Genomic DNA, 19,195 nt, shown 5'->3' on the forward strand with positions numbered 1-19,195 from the left:
ATATCCATAGCCTATACAATAAGAAGAAACAAAATACACAGGGAAAAAACTTAATACACTGAACAAAGAATTAAGAGAGACGGAATGCTGACCCAGAAAGAGCCAGAAAATAGTAGACACAGGGAAAAAGGAGAGTTAATTAAACACCAAATAAATTTGATCTCTCAAGAGGAAATAGCACAAAACATTAAGAGAATGAAGCAGAATTATTTTGAACATGCAAATAAAACTGGGAGATGGTTGGCCCACAAAATAAGAAAGGAGAAGGTCAAAAGAATTATTAAACAACTGTATGACGAGGAGGGAATTGAAACAAGAAATAGGAGAAAAGAAAAAGATAGTACAGAACTATTATAGGAAAACTATATAAACAAGACGAAATTAATGACAAGACATTAGAAAATACCTTATAAAGCAGAAGCTTCCAGTCTTGTCGGAGGAGATGAGAGAGATGCTCGATAAAGAAATCACACAAGAAGAACTGAAAAAGGCCATTCAAACACAAAAAAACCAATAAACACATGGGCCAGATGGGCTTCCGTCGGAAATATATAAAAAACTTCAAAATACCATAGAAGATAAACTATTAGAACTATGTAATGAGGCATTACAAAATGGTAGGGTCCCCAAATCATGGGGGGAAGCTTACATCACCCTAATACCAAAGGAAGAGGCGGACAGTAGCAAGGTCAAAATTATAGACCCATATCCCTGTTAAATGCAGATTACAAAATCTTTGTATCAATATTGGCGGAAAGACTAAAAATAATATAAATCAGAGTATACATTCGGATCAAAACGGCTTTCTCCCAAAAAGACATATTAGAAACAATACAAGAATAATAATTGATACCCTGGAATTCTATCAAACAAGATCCGAGAAACAACTCGCATTAATTTTTGTCGACGCTCAGAAAGCCTTTGATAACCTAGATTGGAACTTTCTAACCACTCAACTAAAAATGATGAAATTTGGCGATAAATTTATTAGGATTATAGAATCTATATATTCACGGCAATCTGCAAATATTATAGTCAATGGGGAACTAACGGAGAGGATACAAATTGGAAAGGGTGTTAGACAAGGGTGCCCGCTCTCCCCACTACTATTTATTACGTCACTAGAGGTCCTTTTAAATCGGATAAGATCAAATCAGGAAATTAGGGGCTTGACCATAAAAAGAGAACAATATAAAGTACAGGCCTTCGCGGATGACATGGTCTTTATCATAGAAGACCCCTTACTTTCAGGACCGAATTTGATGAAGGACATTGAGAACTTTGGGTGTGTGGCCGGTTTAAAAATAAACAAGGAAAAAAACAAAAATGATTATAAAAAACTTCCCCCAAAAACCAGATTGGAGAACTAGAGGAAACAATGGAATTAAAGGTAACTAAAAAAATTAAGTATTTAGGGATCTGGCTGTCTGCGAAATGCTCTTCCATAAAAGAAGACAACTATGATAAGTTGTTACAGAATACCCAAAAGGACTTAAAAAACTGGTCAAAACTACAACTATCAACTGATGGGAAGAGTCGCAGTAATTAAAATGAACGTTCTGCCAAAAATCCTCTACCTATTTCAAACGGCAACCGGTCAAGCTAGGGGAAAAATTTTATAATGATTTGGACAAAATGATTCGAAACTTTATATGGAATGGTAAAAAGCCCAGAATAAAATATGCACCTGCAGGATAAAAGAACTCAAGGGGGAATGGGATTACCGGAATGGAAAACATATCATCAAGCAGCAACAACTATGTGGATAAAAGAATGGGTAATGTTAGCTAATAAAAGAATCTTAACAATAGAGGGCCACGACCTGCAATACGGGTGGCATAACTACCTATGGTGCGAGGGAAATAAAATCCACAATTATTTTAGTAGTCACCATTTAAGGGGGGTATTGATTAAGGACTGGCTCGAAATTAGAAGGAGATACTACACGCAACTACCTAAATGGATATCTCCAACGGAAGCCCTGATATACCCGAATTTGGTAAACTTGGATAAAATTGTTACCTACCAACAGCTGCTAGACGACCAAAACAAACTAAACCCCAGGGAAAATTTGGCTGATAAGGGAAATAAACATTGATTGGTGGCCATATCTCCAAATTCAAAACAAACACAAATTTGATCTAGCACAACCTGGCTTCCAGAACAAGAACCAGGAATTAGATAAAATTTTAATTGGACCAGATGAGAATTAATTTCAAAAATATACAACTGCTTACTGATTCGAAAAACGGAAGCAGAAAGGGTAAAAGAAGTCATGGTAACCTGGGCCCAAACATTGGCCACACAATAGACCTAGACGACTGGGAAAGAGTCTGGGAATGGAACCTAAAATTGACAAAGTCGACGGCCTATAAAGAAAATATATATAAAATGTTTCTACCGCTGGCATCTTAGGTTTAGGTTTAGGTTTATTGGGATTTATATGCCGCCCTTTTCCCTGAGGGGACTCAGGGCGGCTTACAACCACAGGGGAGGGGGGGTGCAAGGGCATCTTCCACCGACAAGACTGGCGAAAATGTCTTCAAAAGTTTCGGCCATATGCTGGAAATGTAAACGGTGCTGGGCACGTACTACCATATGTGGTGGACGTGTCCGGTAGCCAAAGCATATTGGAAGCAAATACTAGGATGGCTGAATGGAATCCTGTCAATTAAACTATGCCTTAAGCCGGAAACTTTCTTATTAGGAATAATAGATCAAAAAATTTGCAAATCTGACCAATACCTCCTAGTCCATATTCTGACAGCGTCAAGGATTGTTTACGCACAGTGCTGGAAGAGTGAAAATGCCCCCACCAACACTATGGTGATGAATAAAATTTTAGAACTAGCAGAAATGAACAGACTGACGATGCGAATTAATGACAAAGAAGACACAGACTTTTATACAGTCTGGGAGAAGCTATACAAATGGCTTGATGAGTCAGTAAAGACCTAGACATAAAAAGAGATAGCTGACTAACCTATACGATTAAACTAATAACTCAAATGAACAATATACAACAACTGAGAGATAAACGAAAGGAGAAATGTATCAGGGGCGAGAACCCACCGTCGAGCAATTTTGTTACGCTACAATGTTGGAAAACTTTAAAAAGCTGATAGGAAATCCGCTATAATTACCTGCATAAAATTAGCGATCAAACTTCATTTTAGATGAGGCGAGAGGACTTATAATCCTTGCCTCTTCAAGCAAGGAAAGGGAAAGAAAACCAGGTTGTCCTCAGCAGAGGAAAACATGCAAATGTAATAAAGGTTAGAAGGGAGGGAGGGAGGGCAGTAGGGAAGTCAGGATGGAGAGGAGAAAGGAGAGGAATAGGAAGGCAGAAGAAGGGGGGAAGGATAAAGAGGAGGAAGAGAAAGAAGAGAAGGAAAGAAGGTGGGAAGAAGAAGGAGAGGAGAAAGAGGAAAAACTGGGGAAGGAAGGAGGGAGGGAAGAGAAGAGGGTAGTAAAGAGGGAAAGAGGGAGGGAAAGAAAGAGAGAAGGAGAGTTGAAAGGAAGGAGGGAGGAGGGAGGAAAGGAGGGAGATTAAAAGGAAGGAGGAGGGAAAGAGGCAGGGAAGGAGGAAAGGTATGTGAGAAGGAGGGGGGGACCGAGGGAGAGAAAGGACGGGGAAGGAAAGGAGGAAAGGAGAAAAGAAAGGAGGGAAGGCAGGGGAGAAGGAAGTAAGGGGGGGAGGGAAGAAAAGAGGGAGGGAAAGATACCTAACCTTTGATGTTTATAATGATTTGATAGTATGGTAAAAAAAGAAATTAAAATTTCTAGAATAAAAAACAATAAATAAAAAATATATATAAAAAAAAAATTGACAAAATCACCATCAGTCAAATGCAAAAAAGCCGCACTGCTTGGATCCGCACGCATATTACGAAAATACGTTACGACACCCTAGGCCCTGGGTAGGGCCCGACTACTAATCAATGCCAAATCTGGCGAAACAACTGGCCGCTGTGATACAATTCTTTTGTTGCGATAATAATAACAATAGATGATATAACACCTATTTTAATATAATAATAATTTTAACATAATAATATAACATCTTATATTTAAAAGGGTACTTGGTTGATATCTAGGACGTTGGCAGCAATCCATATCAACCATTAGCACCAGTCAATGGTATTTGTGATGCATTTTTGAATGTCAGTTGGCTGAGTTTCATGTTTAATGAAAATACTACTACTACTACTACTACTACTACTAATAATAATAATAATAATAATAATAATAATAATAATAGACATCAGAGGACCTACCTTCATCAAGTTCAGTGACATGGCACTCCTCCAAAGCCCCTGAGGGGCTGTGCACCTTGGCATCAATCACACCCTTGGCCCCGTTCAAGCTGACAGCAAATGAGGCTGGCTGGTTCACTTTTAACCCTGACTCCTGGAAGCACAGAGCACATGAGACAGCCGAAAGGGCCAAGAGGGCAGCATCCAGCTCCAGAGCCCTGCATCCTCCCCTCCCTCCCTCCCTCCCTCCCCCGACAAACACAAGACAAGCTTCCACTTACCTGAGCCAGGTGGCTTAGAGAGGGAGAGCTCCCCTGGAAGCTGGGCACAGCACAAGCGGCAGGCGGGCAAGCAAAAGGGGCACAGTTTAGACAAGAGGAAGGCCGGGTAGCCTTTCAGCATGGCAGCAGATCAGCAGATGCAGCGTGCCCAGGGGAGCTCTCCATCTTTAAACCTTGGCACGGAGCGCAGGACTGTTAGCAGCCTTTAACGAGACACGAGAAAACCCCGGAGCAGATCCCTGTGTGGCCAGGAAGTTGGCACCGGACTATTCTGAGTGAGGATGACTTGTGGGGTCTCCTTCCCCCTGCAACTGATTCGGGCATTCAAGCAAACCACCCCCCTCTGCTCGACATCTGCAGGACAGATTGCTCCCCAGCCTGGATCTACGCTCTCTTCTTTGTGGTGAAGGAAAGCCAGCTCAGGAGAGCAACAGTGCCAACTCCACCCCAACAGCAGGGGGAGCAAGTGGGCGGTTTCTCCCAGTGCCTCACCTGAAGACTAGAAACAGTGAGTCGGCGGGCATCGTCAGAGGTGGTGGTGGCGGGGTACTATAAAGGGACTGTCTGGATGTGCTCGTCATTGACTTCACAGAAACCTCATAATCACCTGCCAGGAAAGGGGAACACAGGAAGAAAAAAAACAACAACACACCTGTCAGGCACGAATTCAGATTCAAAAGATTACAAGCCCCTGAAGAGGAATTAAACATGATGTTTAGTTTAGCCAGTATGAAGAAAAGGGAAGCTTGCACCGCAATGGCTGCTCCATGAAGAACTGTTTTGGAAACGTTTAAATTTAACACTTTAAAGATGTTGCATTTTAACTTAAGAGCCGAGGTGGCGCAGTGGTTAAATGCAGCACTGCAGGCTACTTCAGCTGACTGCAGTTCAGCAGTTCAGCGGTTCAAATCTCACCGGCTCAGGGTCGACTCAGCCTTCCATCCTTCCGAGGTGGGTAAAATGAGGACCCGGATTGTTGTTGGGGGCCATATGCTGACTCTGTAAACCGCTTAGAGAGGGCTGAAAGCCCTATGAAGCGGTATATAAGTCTAACTGCTATTGCTATCTCTTAACTCCTCGTCCTTTTTTAAAATCAACAGCAGATTTTTTTTCTATTTAAAAAAAATCTTGCAATTAAACAGAACAAAGTAAATGCTTCAAAGGGAAGAGTGCGCTCGAGTTTTTTGCGAGGCTTGGAATTGAAATTTCCTCCCAGATTTGCTCGGCATGCCCATATGGAGAAACTGTCACATATGTATTATTTGGTAGCCCTGGGTGCAGAACTAACAGCAGCATTTGGCATTTAATGGTTTGGTTGAGATAATGCATTTCGACCACTGCCAAAAAAATTTCAACACAAGGTCTCTAACAAATTCGATTTCTCTATTTAAAGGCATTTCTGAAGCTCTAGCACATGGCGGATCACACCCGTAGTATGTTCTTCAGTGCTACCTTGACAAGATTTACTGCTGGATTAGAACAATGCTGCTTCCAGATACAAAATTTTGATTTAAGGCAAGCTCTTAGAGAGGAGGGTGTGTGTGTGTGTGTGTGTGTGTTACCATCTCTGGGGTTTTTCTTCCCCCTTAGCAAATCAGCCAGCTTGTGTTCCAGATGGTTGCTGCGCTGAACAGCTGCCAGTTTTCCCTACCAAACAGAAAGTTCTTTTCAACTTTGGATGAAATGTTGCCCAGTTGGAATGCAGAATCTGGCTACTCTGCAGTTCATGGATGGGTTTGCCAGAGCGTATTCCAATTCCAGGAGAAGGTGCTAGAAAGGAGCTCCCACATCCTTCCTTCTCCAGCCCCGACTTGGGAATATGCTGCATCACAAGATATAGTCAACTTAGACACCACTTTCTCCCAGGAACTCTTGAACATAGAGTTCCCCACCATTCTGGGTTGATTGGCCGTGTGTGTGTGTGTGTGTGTGTGTGTGTGTGTGTATTGAGCCGAGGTGGCGCAGTGGTTAGGGTGCAGTACTGCAGGCCACTTTAGCTGACTGTTATCTGCAGTCAGTGGTTCAAATCTCACCGGCTCAAGGTTGACTCAGCCTTCCATCCTTACGAGGTGGGTGAATGAGGACCCAGACTGTAGGGGTGATATGCTGACTCTGTAAACCGCTTAGAGAGGGCTGAAAGCCCTATGAAGCGTATATAAGTCTAAGTGCTAAAGGGGATGGTTTTATGGGAGGGGCAGGTGCAAGCACGCACAAGCACCAGTTGCTTGTGTGAATGGCGCCATGAGCGCCTCAACGCTCATGCGAGTGGGGCTGTGTGCGCATGCGCGCATGCCCATGCACCAGTGGGCGCCACTTGCACAGCCTGGTTCTGAATAGGCTGCAGCCCAGTCGTGGGCCATGGCCCACAGGTTGGGGACCCTTGCTCTGGAACACCCCAGATCATGCTATTGCAAGGATCATGTGATCTGTGGTCTCAGAGGTGGATGGGGCTCCTCTTTTCAGTTTCCAGGACCTTCTGGGTGTTATTTTGGAATGCAGCTGTCTGCAATTTGAAGTAGAGGCACTTGAAACGTATTGTGCAAATGCTAAAATAAAATTTAGAACAAAAGACTTAAGACCCTCAGAGCCTCTCTGGCAAGTGTGCCATGACACTGCTACCTTAAAAAAAACATTAAGGGCAGCCATCCCTGTATGTAGTGAGAATACTGATTTCCTTTGGGAGCCCTGCCCCAATAACCTCTCTCTTTATTTTCCTACCACCTGAAAAAGCGATTCCATTCCAACTGCATCCCATTCTAAAGTTCGTCACTCTCCCTACAGGTCTGTCTGTGGCCATCTTCCTCAATTCTGTCCTTTCCACTCCTTGATTTGGCATATGGTCCCTCCTCTAGCTGGCTCTCCTATAATATTCTGTCACAATTCTTTGGTTACCTTTTGGATGGAGACTTCAGTGTCGGCTGGCGGGCCCCCAGAGGATAGCCTTCTCTGTGGCTGCTCCGACCCTTTGGAATCAGCTACCCCAGAGATCCGGACCTCACCCACCCTCATGCCTTTAGGAAAGCTGTTAAAACCTGGCTGTTCCGGTAGGCCTGGGGCTGTTGACCTCATTGTTGAGGTCCAGCCCCGATCAGAGTGAATGCATGTGCTTTGTGAATTTTAAATTATCCTTTTCGTATTTTCCTTTTCTTTCTTGTTCTTTTTGTAAGCCGCCCGGAGTCCTTCGGGATTGGGCGGCATATAAATTTAATAAATTCAATTCAATTCAATTCAATTCATGGTATCTGAAGCAGAACAGCTAGATTCTGTAATAGCTTTGTACCCTATAGTATCCACCTGGTTAATTCTCAAGACTCTGTTTTCCCACTATGTAGTCAAATGTGTGTGTGTGTGTGTGGTGTGTGTGTGTGTGTGTGTGTGTGAGATAGAAAGAGAGAGAGGGAGGGAGGGGAGGGAGGGAGAGAGGAGAGAGCGAGAGGAAGGAGGAGAGAGAGAGAGAGGGAGAGAGAGAGAGGAAGGGAGAGAGAGAGAGAGAGAGAGGGAGGGAGAGAGGGAGAGAGAGCTTTTGAGACGGCCTCAGAATTTCATTTTTAATGTGTCTCAGTGTGTTCATTAGGAAAAAGTGACACACAAAGGTTATCTTATTCAGAATAATACTGATTACTGTAACGCAGACAAGCCTCTGTATCTTCAAATGCTGGAATCTAAGCACTGGACTCCAATGGATTTTGCATAAAGAGCGCAATCAACGTTCACAATGGACAGGTCCAGAAATACCTGAAGGCCATGACTTTTTCTATCCTGCTTCAAAAAAGTAACAGTCTTTTTTGGCTGCCCCTGAAGAGTGTTCGAAGATTGCAGTTAGTCCGAAATGCAGCGCTGCGAGCGATTATGGGTGTACTAGATACACCCATGGTATACATCTATCCTCCCGCGAGGCTCCCCATTGGTCTCCGGACGAGCTTCAAGGTGCTAGTGTTACTTTTAAAGCCCTACATGGTATGGACCTGGCTACCTGAGAGACCGCCTCCTGCCATTCACCTTCCAACGACCATAAGATCACACAGGTTGGGCCTCCTCCGAGTGCCGTTGACAGGACAATGCCGGTGGCGGCTCCCCGAGAGAGGGCCTTCTCTGTTAGCTGCACCGGCTTGTGGAACGAGCTACCTGCCGAGATCTGGACCCTCACCACTCTCCCGGCCTTCTGTAAAGCAACCAAGACCTGGCTGTCCGGCAGGCCATGGGGCCTGTGATGAATACCAGCCCCATTTGATTGAATGGATGATAGTTAATTTTTAACAATTGTATTTTTTAAAATTTTATATGTTTTTTACTTCGTTGTCAGCCGCCCAGAGTCACAAGGGGACGTGGGCGGCATACAAATCTATTAAAGTTACAAAGTTACAGTCCTTTCCCCCCCCCCCCCCGCCACTCATCTGCTTGGCAGGATTTAGAGAGAGGTCAACACTTTACAATAACCTACCAGAAACCATAATTATAATCTCCCAGAAGATCCTTAACTATTTACCTCCTCTCATCAATGCACAAATCAGACCTCTACCCCACTGAAGTTGAAGCTGACTTTCTCTTTAATCGATAGTTAACGTTTAGCTCTATTGCAATCGGTTCTAGCTCAGAAGATGACTGTTCACCTCCCCATCACCACCACCACTCGCTTACCAGGCTCTTGCACAATATATGAAACTCCACACGAACCTCTTTCCGGTCCCTCAAAAGCAATCTCGGCTTTACTGGGGCCCTCCACAGCAATGGAAAGGCCACCGGCTCCTGCCTCCCTCGTCCAGATGCTGAAGTCAGCTGGGGGAAACAAGGCAAATAGTTCTTATTACAAACCAGGGTGGATATGTAAATCCACATGGCGTAAGATGCATTTAAGATACGTTGTGTAGTCTTTACAAAATAATTCGAACGGTGTAAATGAAGTGAGAGTTGCCTGGAACCCCCTTCATCAGATCTGAAGTTCCTATACGGCAAACCCCGCTCTCTGGCCAGGCCATTTCCCCTTCCATGCTTCCCATAATGGGAGGGGAGAATAACCCTCGAGGAACAGGAGGAAGAGCCGAAGACAAGATAAAAGTCCCGTAAAAGAAATCCCAATCCAAAACAAAAATGCAGTTTGAGAAAGCATCTCTGACTCCATCCTTCCTAGTTTTCGTTAGAATAAAAGCAGGCGGGGAGGAAGAACATTTAGACTGGCAAGATTCCGTTGCTGTAATCCTGTAATTTTTTTTTAAGTGTTTATAACATTGCGTTCCTTCTGGCTTCCTTCTCTGGTCTTTCTCGAAGGGCTGACACTTCCTCATGGAGTGGAAAATTAGTTCTGGTAACTTGTATATCCCACGTAGCTTTGCATCTATTTGAAGCCTAACTATTTTATCTGTGAGTTCAGGGATAAAAATCAGAGGAACCACGCTAGAGCTAAAACTGTTCTGGAAAATTGATTTTCATCTGTTTCAATGCCAGCATGATTGAAGTGCCGTTCATGGGCATTAATTGGTATACAATATATTTATACAGGCTTTAAATATTAGTACCATCAGGACAAGCGAAAAGGAGCACAGGGCTCAACTGGTTGGAATGCTGGGCAGGAGTTTAGCCATCCTGCATTTGAGACCCAAGAGCTGCCTGGGATGGGGTTAAGTTCTCGTCCTTCTCTCCAGCTCCTGCCAGGGACATGAAGAAGCCCCCAACTGGGGGGTACCTATGGCAATGGTGATGTCACTGGCTAATCCTTTCAACCCGGAAGCGCCTCGGTGCTTCTGATTCAAGTGCAAAATCAGGACAAGCAGAAGACAGCAATTTATGCTGATCTAGAGACCACACGGAGATCCTCCACTCAATCCTTAACCCACCATCCATCACCACCATGTTACACCCCTTTTAGGCGGCCTGCGCTGGTTGCCGGTTGTCTTCCGGGTGCGATTCAAGGTACTAATTATGACCTTTAAAGCGCTCCATGGCTTAGGCCCAGGGTACCTGCGAGACCATCTACTGCCACCGGTAGCCTCCCATCGTCCAGTGCGATCCCACAGAGTTGGCCTCCTCAGGGTACCGTTGGCCAGACAGCGTCGGCTAGTGACCCCCAAGGGGGAGAGCCTTCTCTGTGGGAGCGCCTTCCCTCTGAAATGAGCTGCCCCCGGAGCTTCGCATAATCCCCGACCTCCGGTCCTTCCGGCGCGCCCTAAAAAGTTGGCTTTTCCAGCAAGCCAGCCTGGCCTGAACAAACAAAATAAATTATTGATCACTGTTAATTTTAATTCGATTTTTTTAAAAAAATGTTATTGTCAATTCTAATTGGGTTTGTTTGGGGATATTCTATTTAATTTTTTTTTTAACTTTTGTATTGTGTGTTTCTTTTAATGTTGTACGCCGCCCTGAGTCCTTGGGAGAAGGGCGGCATATAAATCTAATAAACCTAAACCTAAACCTAAACCACCTGCCATTTTACACGGTGCATTAAACACAATGTAAGGGTGAGCATTAACCTGCTTTCCCCGCTTCCCAAGGTACTCGCTCACAATTTAAAGCTCTTCCCCCAACTGATAACCATACCTGGCACACCAGCTTCAGCTCTCTCCAAGCCTGGGCCACCTGCCCGGACTTTGTGCGCACCGCCTTCACCAAGAGGGCCCACTGTGAACTGGAAGGGGCTTCCGGGCACGTGCTGTCCTTTATACTTGACGCTGACTGAGTGGATGCCTGTCTCAGTGGGCACAAAGCGGATGCAGTAGGTGTTGTTTTCGGCCTCCAAGATCTCTGCATCATGGGATTTGCCTGACGGGCTGGTCACCTGGGCAGTCATGTCCCTGATGTTGATTTCTGGGGACCACGGCACAAGAATTAAAAGGATACAGAACTGCATGGCTACATATTTTGCTACATAAAATACTGGTTTTTCTACTACTTCTTACGGATAGACGTTAAGACACAGTTTATTAAATCAACCAACCACATTAAATCAACCCATTGGCCAGGTAATGCTTAGCACAAACCAGGGTTTGGAAGCCCGAATGGTTGAATCCACTTAACATTCAAGAGCCATGATGGCGCAGTGGTGAGAGTGCAGTACTGCAGGATACTTCTGCTGCCTGCCGGCTGCCTGCAATTTGGCAGATCAGATCTCACTAGGCTCAAGGTTGACTCAGCTTTTCATCCTTCCAAGGTGGGTAAAATGAGGACCCAGATTGTTGGGGGGCAATATGCTCTGTAAACCGCTTAGAGAGGGCTGTAAAACCACTGTGAAGCGCAGGGGTGGGTTTCAACCGGCTCGCGGCGGTCCCTGCGAACCGGTTGGTTGGCGAACCCGGAAGTAAGTAACTTCCGGGAACGGCGAGTGGCCCACCCGCCCGCCCTCCTTACCCGGTTTTGACGAGTTCTGCACTTCCACGCATGCGCAGGACGCCTACAGCGCCTGCGCGATCCTCCCGGAGCAGCTGGAGCATCGCACAGACGCTAGTACGCATGCGTGCGCCGCGCGCGTGCACGAGGACGCCGCCGGCCCCGTTCCAACCGAACCGGTTGGAACGGGGCGAGAAACCCACCCCTGGTGAAGCGGTATGTAAATCTAAGTGCTATGCTATGCCCAGTCCCTTGCGGCTAAGACCTAGACAGCTGCTTGAAACTGCCCCAGAGTAAGCACTTAGTTCCATAACAAATTTAGCATTTGCTCAAGCAAGCAGGGTTACGTGGAACTGGTACAATGCTTACTTTGTCCTCAGAGAAGGTGTGGTGCTTCCACAATAGCTCTCCATTATCGCTGGATAGTCTCAGGCATAAAAAGTTGCTCAACCCACCTACTTAGCTCCCTTCTCCCCCTGGACTCTGCTTACCTGGGATTTTCAGACTCAGGTCACACTGGCTGCCAATATTGGAGACGGATGGGGCTTTGCGGCAGCGCGTAATCATCTGTTTCATTCTTCCCTCTCCTGTCACCTTCACAGAGAAAGGGCTCCCTGCATCAGAAAACCAGATTTTTGGGGGTGGTCAAAAGGGAAGCAAAACCTTACCTGCTAATGGTAGTTTTTAAACAGCCCCCCCAAACTCTTTGCAGTCCAGTCAGATCTCATTTATCCTTTCAGGGGAGAAATTGATAAGAAGATTTGGGCAGAAGCAGGATGGGTATCAAGGCTATACGGCAACAGAAGCATTAGCTGTCCTACAACAACTCTGGAGATGTTGGGTGAATGTCTAGCTCTCCAGAGTAGCAACAGCTTTTCTTTTGGCACTCAACCATGCTAAGTTGAATGATCAGGAGGTAATTGCACTCAGCTGGTGGTCATTAGGCTCCTCTCCAGACTATAAAAAGACTACTTGTGCACACACCCTTATTGCAGTAGTCAACGCAGGAACGAATGTCGGAGAACATTGTTATGAGCTTGGCAGGCTGGTTTGCTGCCAAGCCTTATCTGTGTTTATTGCTGCCCAAGCTTGTCTGTGCTGGTTTGCTGCCAAGGACCTGTCTGCCTGTTAATCAAATGCCGTAACTTATCTTTGACTCGGAGTGTTTATTGGTGTGGGACAAGGGGGGTCAGAACAGGTTTTTATCTATCTGGGAACCAAGTCTTACAACAGCTTGTTCAACAATCCAGATTTTAAAGACATGCCTGCCTGTCCCTTATTGGAACCACCTTTTGGGGCACCCTGAACACTTTTTGGACCCACTTTTGGTCCCATGTGACACAGCAAGGACGAATGCACTCACCGGGCACATGCTGATCTGCAAACTTAATGTTGATGATGTAGTTGCCAGGCTCAGTAGGACAATAGGTGACTTTGCAAGTACCATCTTCCAGGTCTTCTGTATTGATGTCAACTTACTGGGGCCTTCAATGGACAAGCTCAGACCACCATAGCCTAAAGAAAGATCCATTTATTATCAGAAGCTTTTGGATACATTTGAGCACCTCATCATTGTGGTAAAAATATGCACGGTTAAGAATAATGCAGCAAGTTGCATGTACAATTTATGCTAATGCTACATAATTTCCCTCCAATCTCTCTCTCTATAAATGTGTGTGTGTGTGTGTGTGTGTGTGTGTGTGTGTGTTTGTTTGTTCCAGCATCACTCTTGAGCGCCTCAAGCAATTTCAACCAAATTTGGTACACAGATGACTTACTCTTTGGAAAAAAAACACTGTAGGGGTAAGACACCCCTCGGTGTGAGTGGTCTGTTAAGATACAGCCTGTTGTGCCTTAAAATGGCTTCTACTGTACAGCACAGTGGAGTTGCCATGGTAATGGCTTCACAATACTCCACAAGGGGGCTCCCTCTGGTAAGGGGGAAAATCCAACATTAGAAATTATGTTTGGTCCAGACATTTTCCCTCTATAAATAAATAAATACTCGGGCAACACCGAGTTATGAGCTAATTACTCATAAAAGAGAAATGTGCAGGCCACTTTATCCTTGTCTGTATGAAACCTTTCCTTTCCTGGAAACACTTCACTGAGACAATCTTCTTTTCTACCTTTCAGAAATTAGCAATTCTAGGAAGAGAAGACTAAGCTAGGGCTGTTCTTAGTTCAGCCCAGAGATCTGTTCCTACCAATTCGCACCTATTCGGTAGAACTGGTTCATCAAATCTACCGAACTGGTTAGAAGAGGTTCCACCAGTGGACCCGGAAAGCAGGCCACACCTACAGAAGAGGTTCCAAAAGTTTTTGAAACCCACCATTGACACACACGAGCCCACACACACACACACAGAGGGAGAGACAGACAGACTGACACAGACAGAGAGAAAGAGAAAGAAGGAAGAAAGAAAGAAAAAGAAAAAGAGTGAGAGAGAGATGAAAGAAAAAAAAGAAAAAAAGGGACAGAGAGACAAAAGGAAGGAGAGAGAGAGAGAGAGAGAGAGAGAGGAGAGAGAGAGAGAGAGAGAGAGAAAACACATGGCCGGCAAGCCACTCCCACCAGGTCACGTGGTTGGCAAGCCACTCCCACAAAGGAGGCCACACCCACAGAGTAGGTTCCAAAAAATTTTGAAACCCACCACTGGTTCAGTCTAACCCTTCTTTTTAGTTGGAATGCCATACAGGTAGTCCCTAACTTACAACAGTTCATTTAGTGACTGTTCAAAATGACAACGGCGCTGAAAAAAAGTGACTTATGGTTTTTCACACTTAGGACTGTGGCAGCATCCCCATGAGCACATGATCAAAATTCAGATGCTTGGCCACTGGCTCATATTTACAAAGGTTGCAGCATCCCAAGGTCACTTTTGCAACTGTCTGACAAGCGAAGTCAACAGGGAATCCAGATTCAGTTAACAACTAACGTAGCCACTGTAGTGATTTACTTAACAACTGTGGCAAGCAAAGTCATAAAATGGGGCAAAATGTACTTAAGAAATGTCTCGCTTAGCAACAGAAATTTTGAGCTCAGTTGTGGCCGTAAGTCAAGGATTACCTGTATAAGACCTTCTTTACCATTCCAAGCCGGCAGGTATCCTCACAGAGCTAAAGCAGGGGAAGTGGCACAGTAGCTTTCCAGAACCTTCTGTCTTATCTTAGAAGCCCTGAAAATGAAATCTGCCCCGATTTACCTCAGGAACTTCATCATATTCACTTTTCCTCTTGGGGTAGGCTGTTCTTTAGACTATCTTACCCCAATCTGGTACCCTTCTGTTGTGACTCAGCAGATGTCTGCTGTGAGTCTTTTCGGGATACAAGATTCATTATGCAGCTGGGGCTTGTTAGAGGCAGGTTTGGAGATAAAAGGACGGATGCTGCCACGCCCTAGTCGCAGGAGTCAACGTTCCTTCGTGCGTTCCTTGTTTGGTACAACATTGCTTGATCATCAATCGTGATTTATGGAAGATACACTTGGATAAGTGCTTTAGTGTTTCTTGTAACCCTGATTCAAGGCTACACTTGGAGAAGTGCATTGCTTGTAAGAGTTGTTTTTGTATTCTGTTATCTCGTTCGAGACTGTATTTATGTTATTTTTGGGCTCGAAGCCAGTTTGAACTGAGAACTGATAAAGAAAGTTCCTTTTAAGTTTATTCGTCTTGCCGTTTGTTAAGAGCTGTGAAGGGGGGGACAGAACACCTTCAGATGTGCTGGATTACCACCTACCACCATTTCCAGCCAGCATAGCGACAACAAGAGTTGTGAACATCAAATTAAAAAAATAAATAAATCTAACAATGTAACTTAAGACATTTCAAAGGCTGTATTAAAACTTCATTTGAGTACCTGCATCCCTGGTGTCAATGATGAACTCTGAAGGTTCAAAGGTCCGGCCCTCACTGAGTCCTGGGCCAGAGACCCTGACGCGGCTGGCATCTCCAATTTCTGACTGGCTGATCATCACCGTGATAGGGCTGTTGGGGATGTGCAGCCCATTTTTCTTGATGTTCACAATGTGCTCTCCAATCTCTTTGGGGACAAATGAAATTCCTACAGAGACATTTGCAAGAGGCGGAAAGGAGGAGATGATTTGTAGCCTCTCCAACTATCTTGTCCTTCCCATGAATTCTGCCAATTGGCTCAGAGGTAGGCTAAAAAAAGGGACACTCACCGACATGTCCATTGCGTAGGCGTTTGAGCAGACAAGGCTCCTCACGGCCAGAAGGTGGGATCACCGTGGCTGTCAGCTGGCTCAAGTCTGTCTCAGTGATGTTCAAGGGAATATCAGCTGATGAGCCCACTTTCAGGTGGGACAATGCGCATTGTATCATCACCTGTTGGAAGCAGAGGCAGACAAGAGGCCTTCAGCATAAGTCAGCCTGGCTGCTTAGGCCCACTTCATATCAGAGCAACCTCACATCTCACCAGTAATCTTGGCAGTGAAAGACTTCCTGGGATGTGCTTGTCATTGTATTTCACCAGTATATTGTAGTCTCCGGGTAGAACTGGGAGATAGGACACTGTACAGGTTGCCATCCTGGTTATCGGTACATCCAATTTCTGCCTTAGAAGGGCCTTCAATGGCCCAAGGAGAGGCCACCTGCAAACATCAGAAGGTCAAAAACTGTTATGAAATGTTAACGGACAATATTTAATGATACATACAGGTGTGTTACGGGGGGGGGGATATTTAGATATCTTACTTAACCGAATTAATTTTAGAACATGTCATAAAGGTGTAATGGTATTGGAGATCTATTGAAATTGCAAATGAACCCCAGTAGGTGGTTGTGTCTTCTAATATAAATGATTCTAGATAAAAACATGTTTAAACAACAGTAGCCAAATGAGAATTATGGTACAGGGATAGTAAAATACATAACTTTTCTTTCTTGACTTAAAATGTACAACATGGTTTGAATGAAGTATATGTAAGGACTGTGGAAGAAACGCACGGAATATATTGTAACCAATCGACTACGCTTTCAACAAGATGTAACGAAAGATGATTTTTTTTCTCTTTTTTTTTTGTTTTGTTTAACTAAAACAATAAAAAATTCTCAGAATTAGTTAAAGACTGTATGATAAAGTGGCCACAAAATTTTGAAGAACCAATAATGTTGGATACATGGGAAAAAGATATGAGTAAGAAATGTAAAATTTACACAAGGCCAAATTTGAGAGAAAACTGTTACAGGATGTTTATAGACGGTCATTTAGATCCTAAAAAACTAGGCTGTATGTATCGAATTTACAACCTAAATGCTGGAGAGTGATTGTCTCGATGCTACATACTATCATATATGGTGGACTTGTAAAAGGTAAAAGAATTTTGGATAAAATAATGGTGATTATGCAAAATTTCTTTAAAAAAAGATAAAGTTTACCCTTCAGTTATTCTGTTAGGTATAATTACTGATGTACAGTTATAGAGATTAACTGATTTTGCACTTATAACGGCAGCAAGACTGTTGGTGGCACAGTACTGGAAGAAGGAAGACTTGCCTACTATTCAAGAATGGACATTAAAAGTAGCAAACTTAGCAGAGATGGCTAAAATATCAGCATATCTCAGGACCACTCAAATGAGAAATATAAACTGGAGTGGAGAAGATGGATTGACTATACTCAAAATAAATAGGGAACTAAGAAATTCCAGATAGTTTATGACTGAAGAAACAAGGAATGATATAATCTGTTTAGACTTAGCCTAGCAAAGAGGAGTTAAAGCTCAAATGAAAGATGATACCAACTTTGTTTTAAAGTTATTTTAGAAACATCTTTGTTAAAGATTTATACCCTGTATTGGTTCTGGGAAGTTGGGGGGGGGGGAGGTTGGGGGGTGAGGGTAGGGGGAGGGAGGTAAACATTTGTAAAACTTTTTTTTCAAAAATTTCAATAAAAAAGAAAGTGTACTGTAAGCACCTAAAAAAAAAAAGTAGATTAATATAGGCAATTTTAATGGCTGCTTTAAAAAGTATGTTGCAACCATAGGAGGTCTTTCAATAATTGATGCTTTACAGTATTTTGCTTAGATCTTGGTTATAAATGATTTACAATTTTAAAAAGTGTTCATAATCAGATGCAAGTGAGGTGGAAGTTTGGCCAGGCAGGTTAAGAGCCTAAGGCGGCGGGGGGGCGGGCGGAGGTAAACGTTGTAAAAGTTTTTTTTTCTAAATAGCAATAGCAATAGCAGTTAGACTTATATACCGCTTCCTAGGGCTTTCAGCCCTCTCTAAGCGGTTTACAGAGTCAGCATATCGCCCCCGACAGTCTGGGTCCTCATTTCACCCACCTCGGAAGGATGGAAGGCTGAGTCAACCTTGAGCCGGTGAGATTTGAACCACTGAACTGCAGATAGCAGTCAGTGGCCTGCAGTACTGCACTCTAACCACTGCGCCACCTCGGCTCTTACTTTTAATTTCAATTTAAAAAAATTCTCAAAAAGAAGAAGGTCAAACACCGAAATTAGCCCTGACAAGCTCAATATCTTAAGTTGTATGAAGGAATCCAATGACCAATTTGTATAGTTTATGGATGTCTTTGTTACATTAAGGGAAAGACACAAACGGAAGAACGAACAGTTCTGGTGGGAGGAGGAGCACATGTCACAACTCACCTTCTCCAGCATCTTTTGTGTTGACTGTGAACACAGCTGGCTTGTTGACCACGCCGTGGGTGAGTCCAGGACCAAAAGCTGTCACGTGGCCACTGTTAACATAATCCACGTAGAACTGCAGGGGGCTACCTAGTGAATCAGAAAGTGGTTGTGATGCCATTTAGATATTACTCGGAACTCACAAACCAGACCCTTCCAGGATAACCAGGAACCTCCACAGTTCGGCAATGTTACCTGGGATATGCATATTGTCGTAACGGATATCCATCTCATGCAAGCCAGCCTCGGTGGGGGCATAACGCACTGTCACTGTGCCATCCTTATTGTCAGTAATATCTGGCTTGGCCACCTTACCGGAGGGCATGCGTACCTCTCCTTTGGAAGGGGGATGGGAAGAGAAACAAAAACAATTCAGCGGCTTCGGTTAGTCTTGAGTAGTAAGCCGCGGGGGCAGCTCTGTATACTATCCTGCTAGAATGGGACGTTTGAACAAAACTGACTTCTGTTGTCCAATGCAGCAACTCACAGCATACGAGCTAGTTCATTTAGCTGCACTAGGCTAGAATACCCTAAGAATTTTGCAAGGACATTTTGGACAGGGATGGGTTCAGAGGCCTAAAGCTAAACACTGAAATCCCCTTTACATCTCCTGGAGTTTTATAGATACTCCGGACTGCAATTTTTGTCATATCAGTTGGGAATGATGTCGA

At 44.3% G+C, this 19,195-nt stretch overlaps 1 protein-coding gene across 1 annotated transcript in view; it reads right to left on the minus strand.

Moving 5' to 3' along the window:
- LOC116503571 (filamin-A-like) overlaps window positions 1–19,195 on the minus strand; it is a 122,739-nt gene that overhangs the window by 13,858 nt on the left and 89,686 nt on the right. The window contains 17 exon segments of the mRNA XM_032210071.1: window positions 4,278–4,410; window positions 5,030–5,121; window positions 5,124–5,144; window positions 9,176–9,313; window positions 11,069–11,335; window positions 12,346–12,468; window positions 13,218–13,328; window positions 13,331–13,369; window positions 15,713–15,916; window positions 16,038–16,182; window positions 16,184–16,200; window positions 16,292–16,312; window positions 16,315–16,396; window positions 16,398–16,451; window positions 16,453–16,466; window positions 18,486–18,614; window positions 18,720–18,860. Of these exon segments, the coding sequence (XP_032065962.1) occupies window positions 4,278–4,410; window positions 5,030–5,121; window positions 5,124–5,144; window positions 9,176–9,313; window positions 11,069–11,335; window positions 12,346–12,468; window positions 13,218–13,328; window positions 13,331–13,369; window positions 15,713–15,916; window positions 16,038–16,182; window positions 16,184–16,200; window positions 16,292–16,312; window positions 16,315–16,396; window positions 16,398–16,451; window positions 16,453–16,466; window positions 18,486–18,614; window positions 18,720–18,860 (1,731 nt within the window).

This window comes from Thamnophis elegans, chromosome 2 (assembly GCF_009769535.1).
Source record: "Thamnophis elegans isolate rThaEle1 chromosome 2, rThaEle1.pri, whole genome shotgun sequence".
Classification (NCBI taxonomy): Eukaryota; Metazoa; Chordata; class Lepidosauria; order Squamata; family Colubridae; genus Thamnophis; species Thamnophis elegans.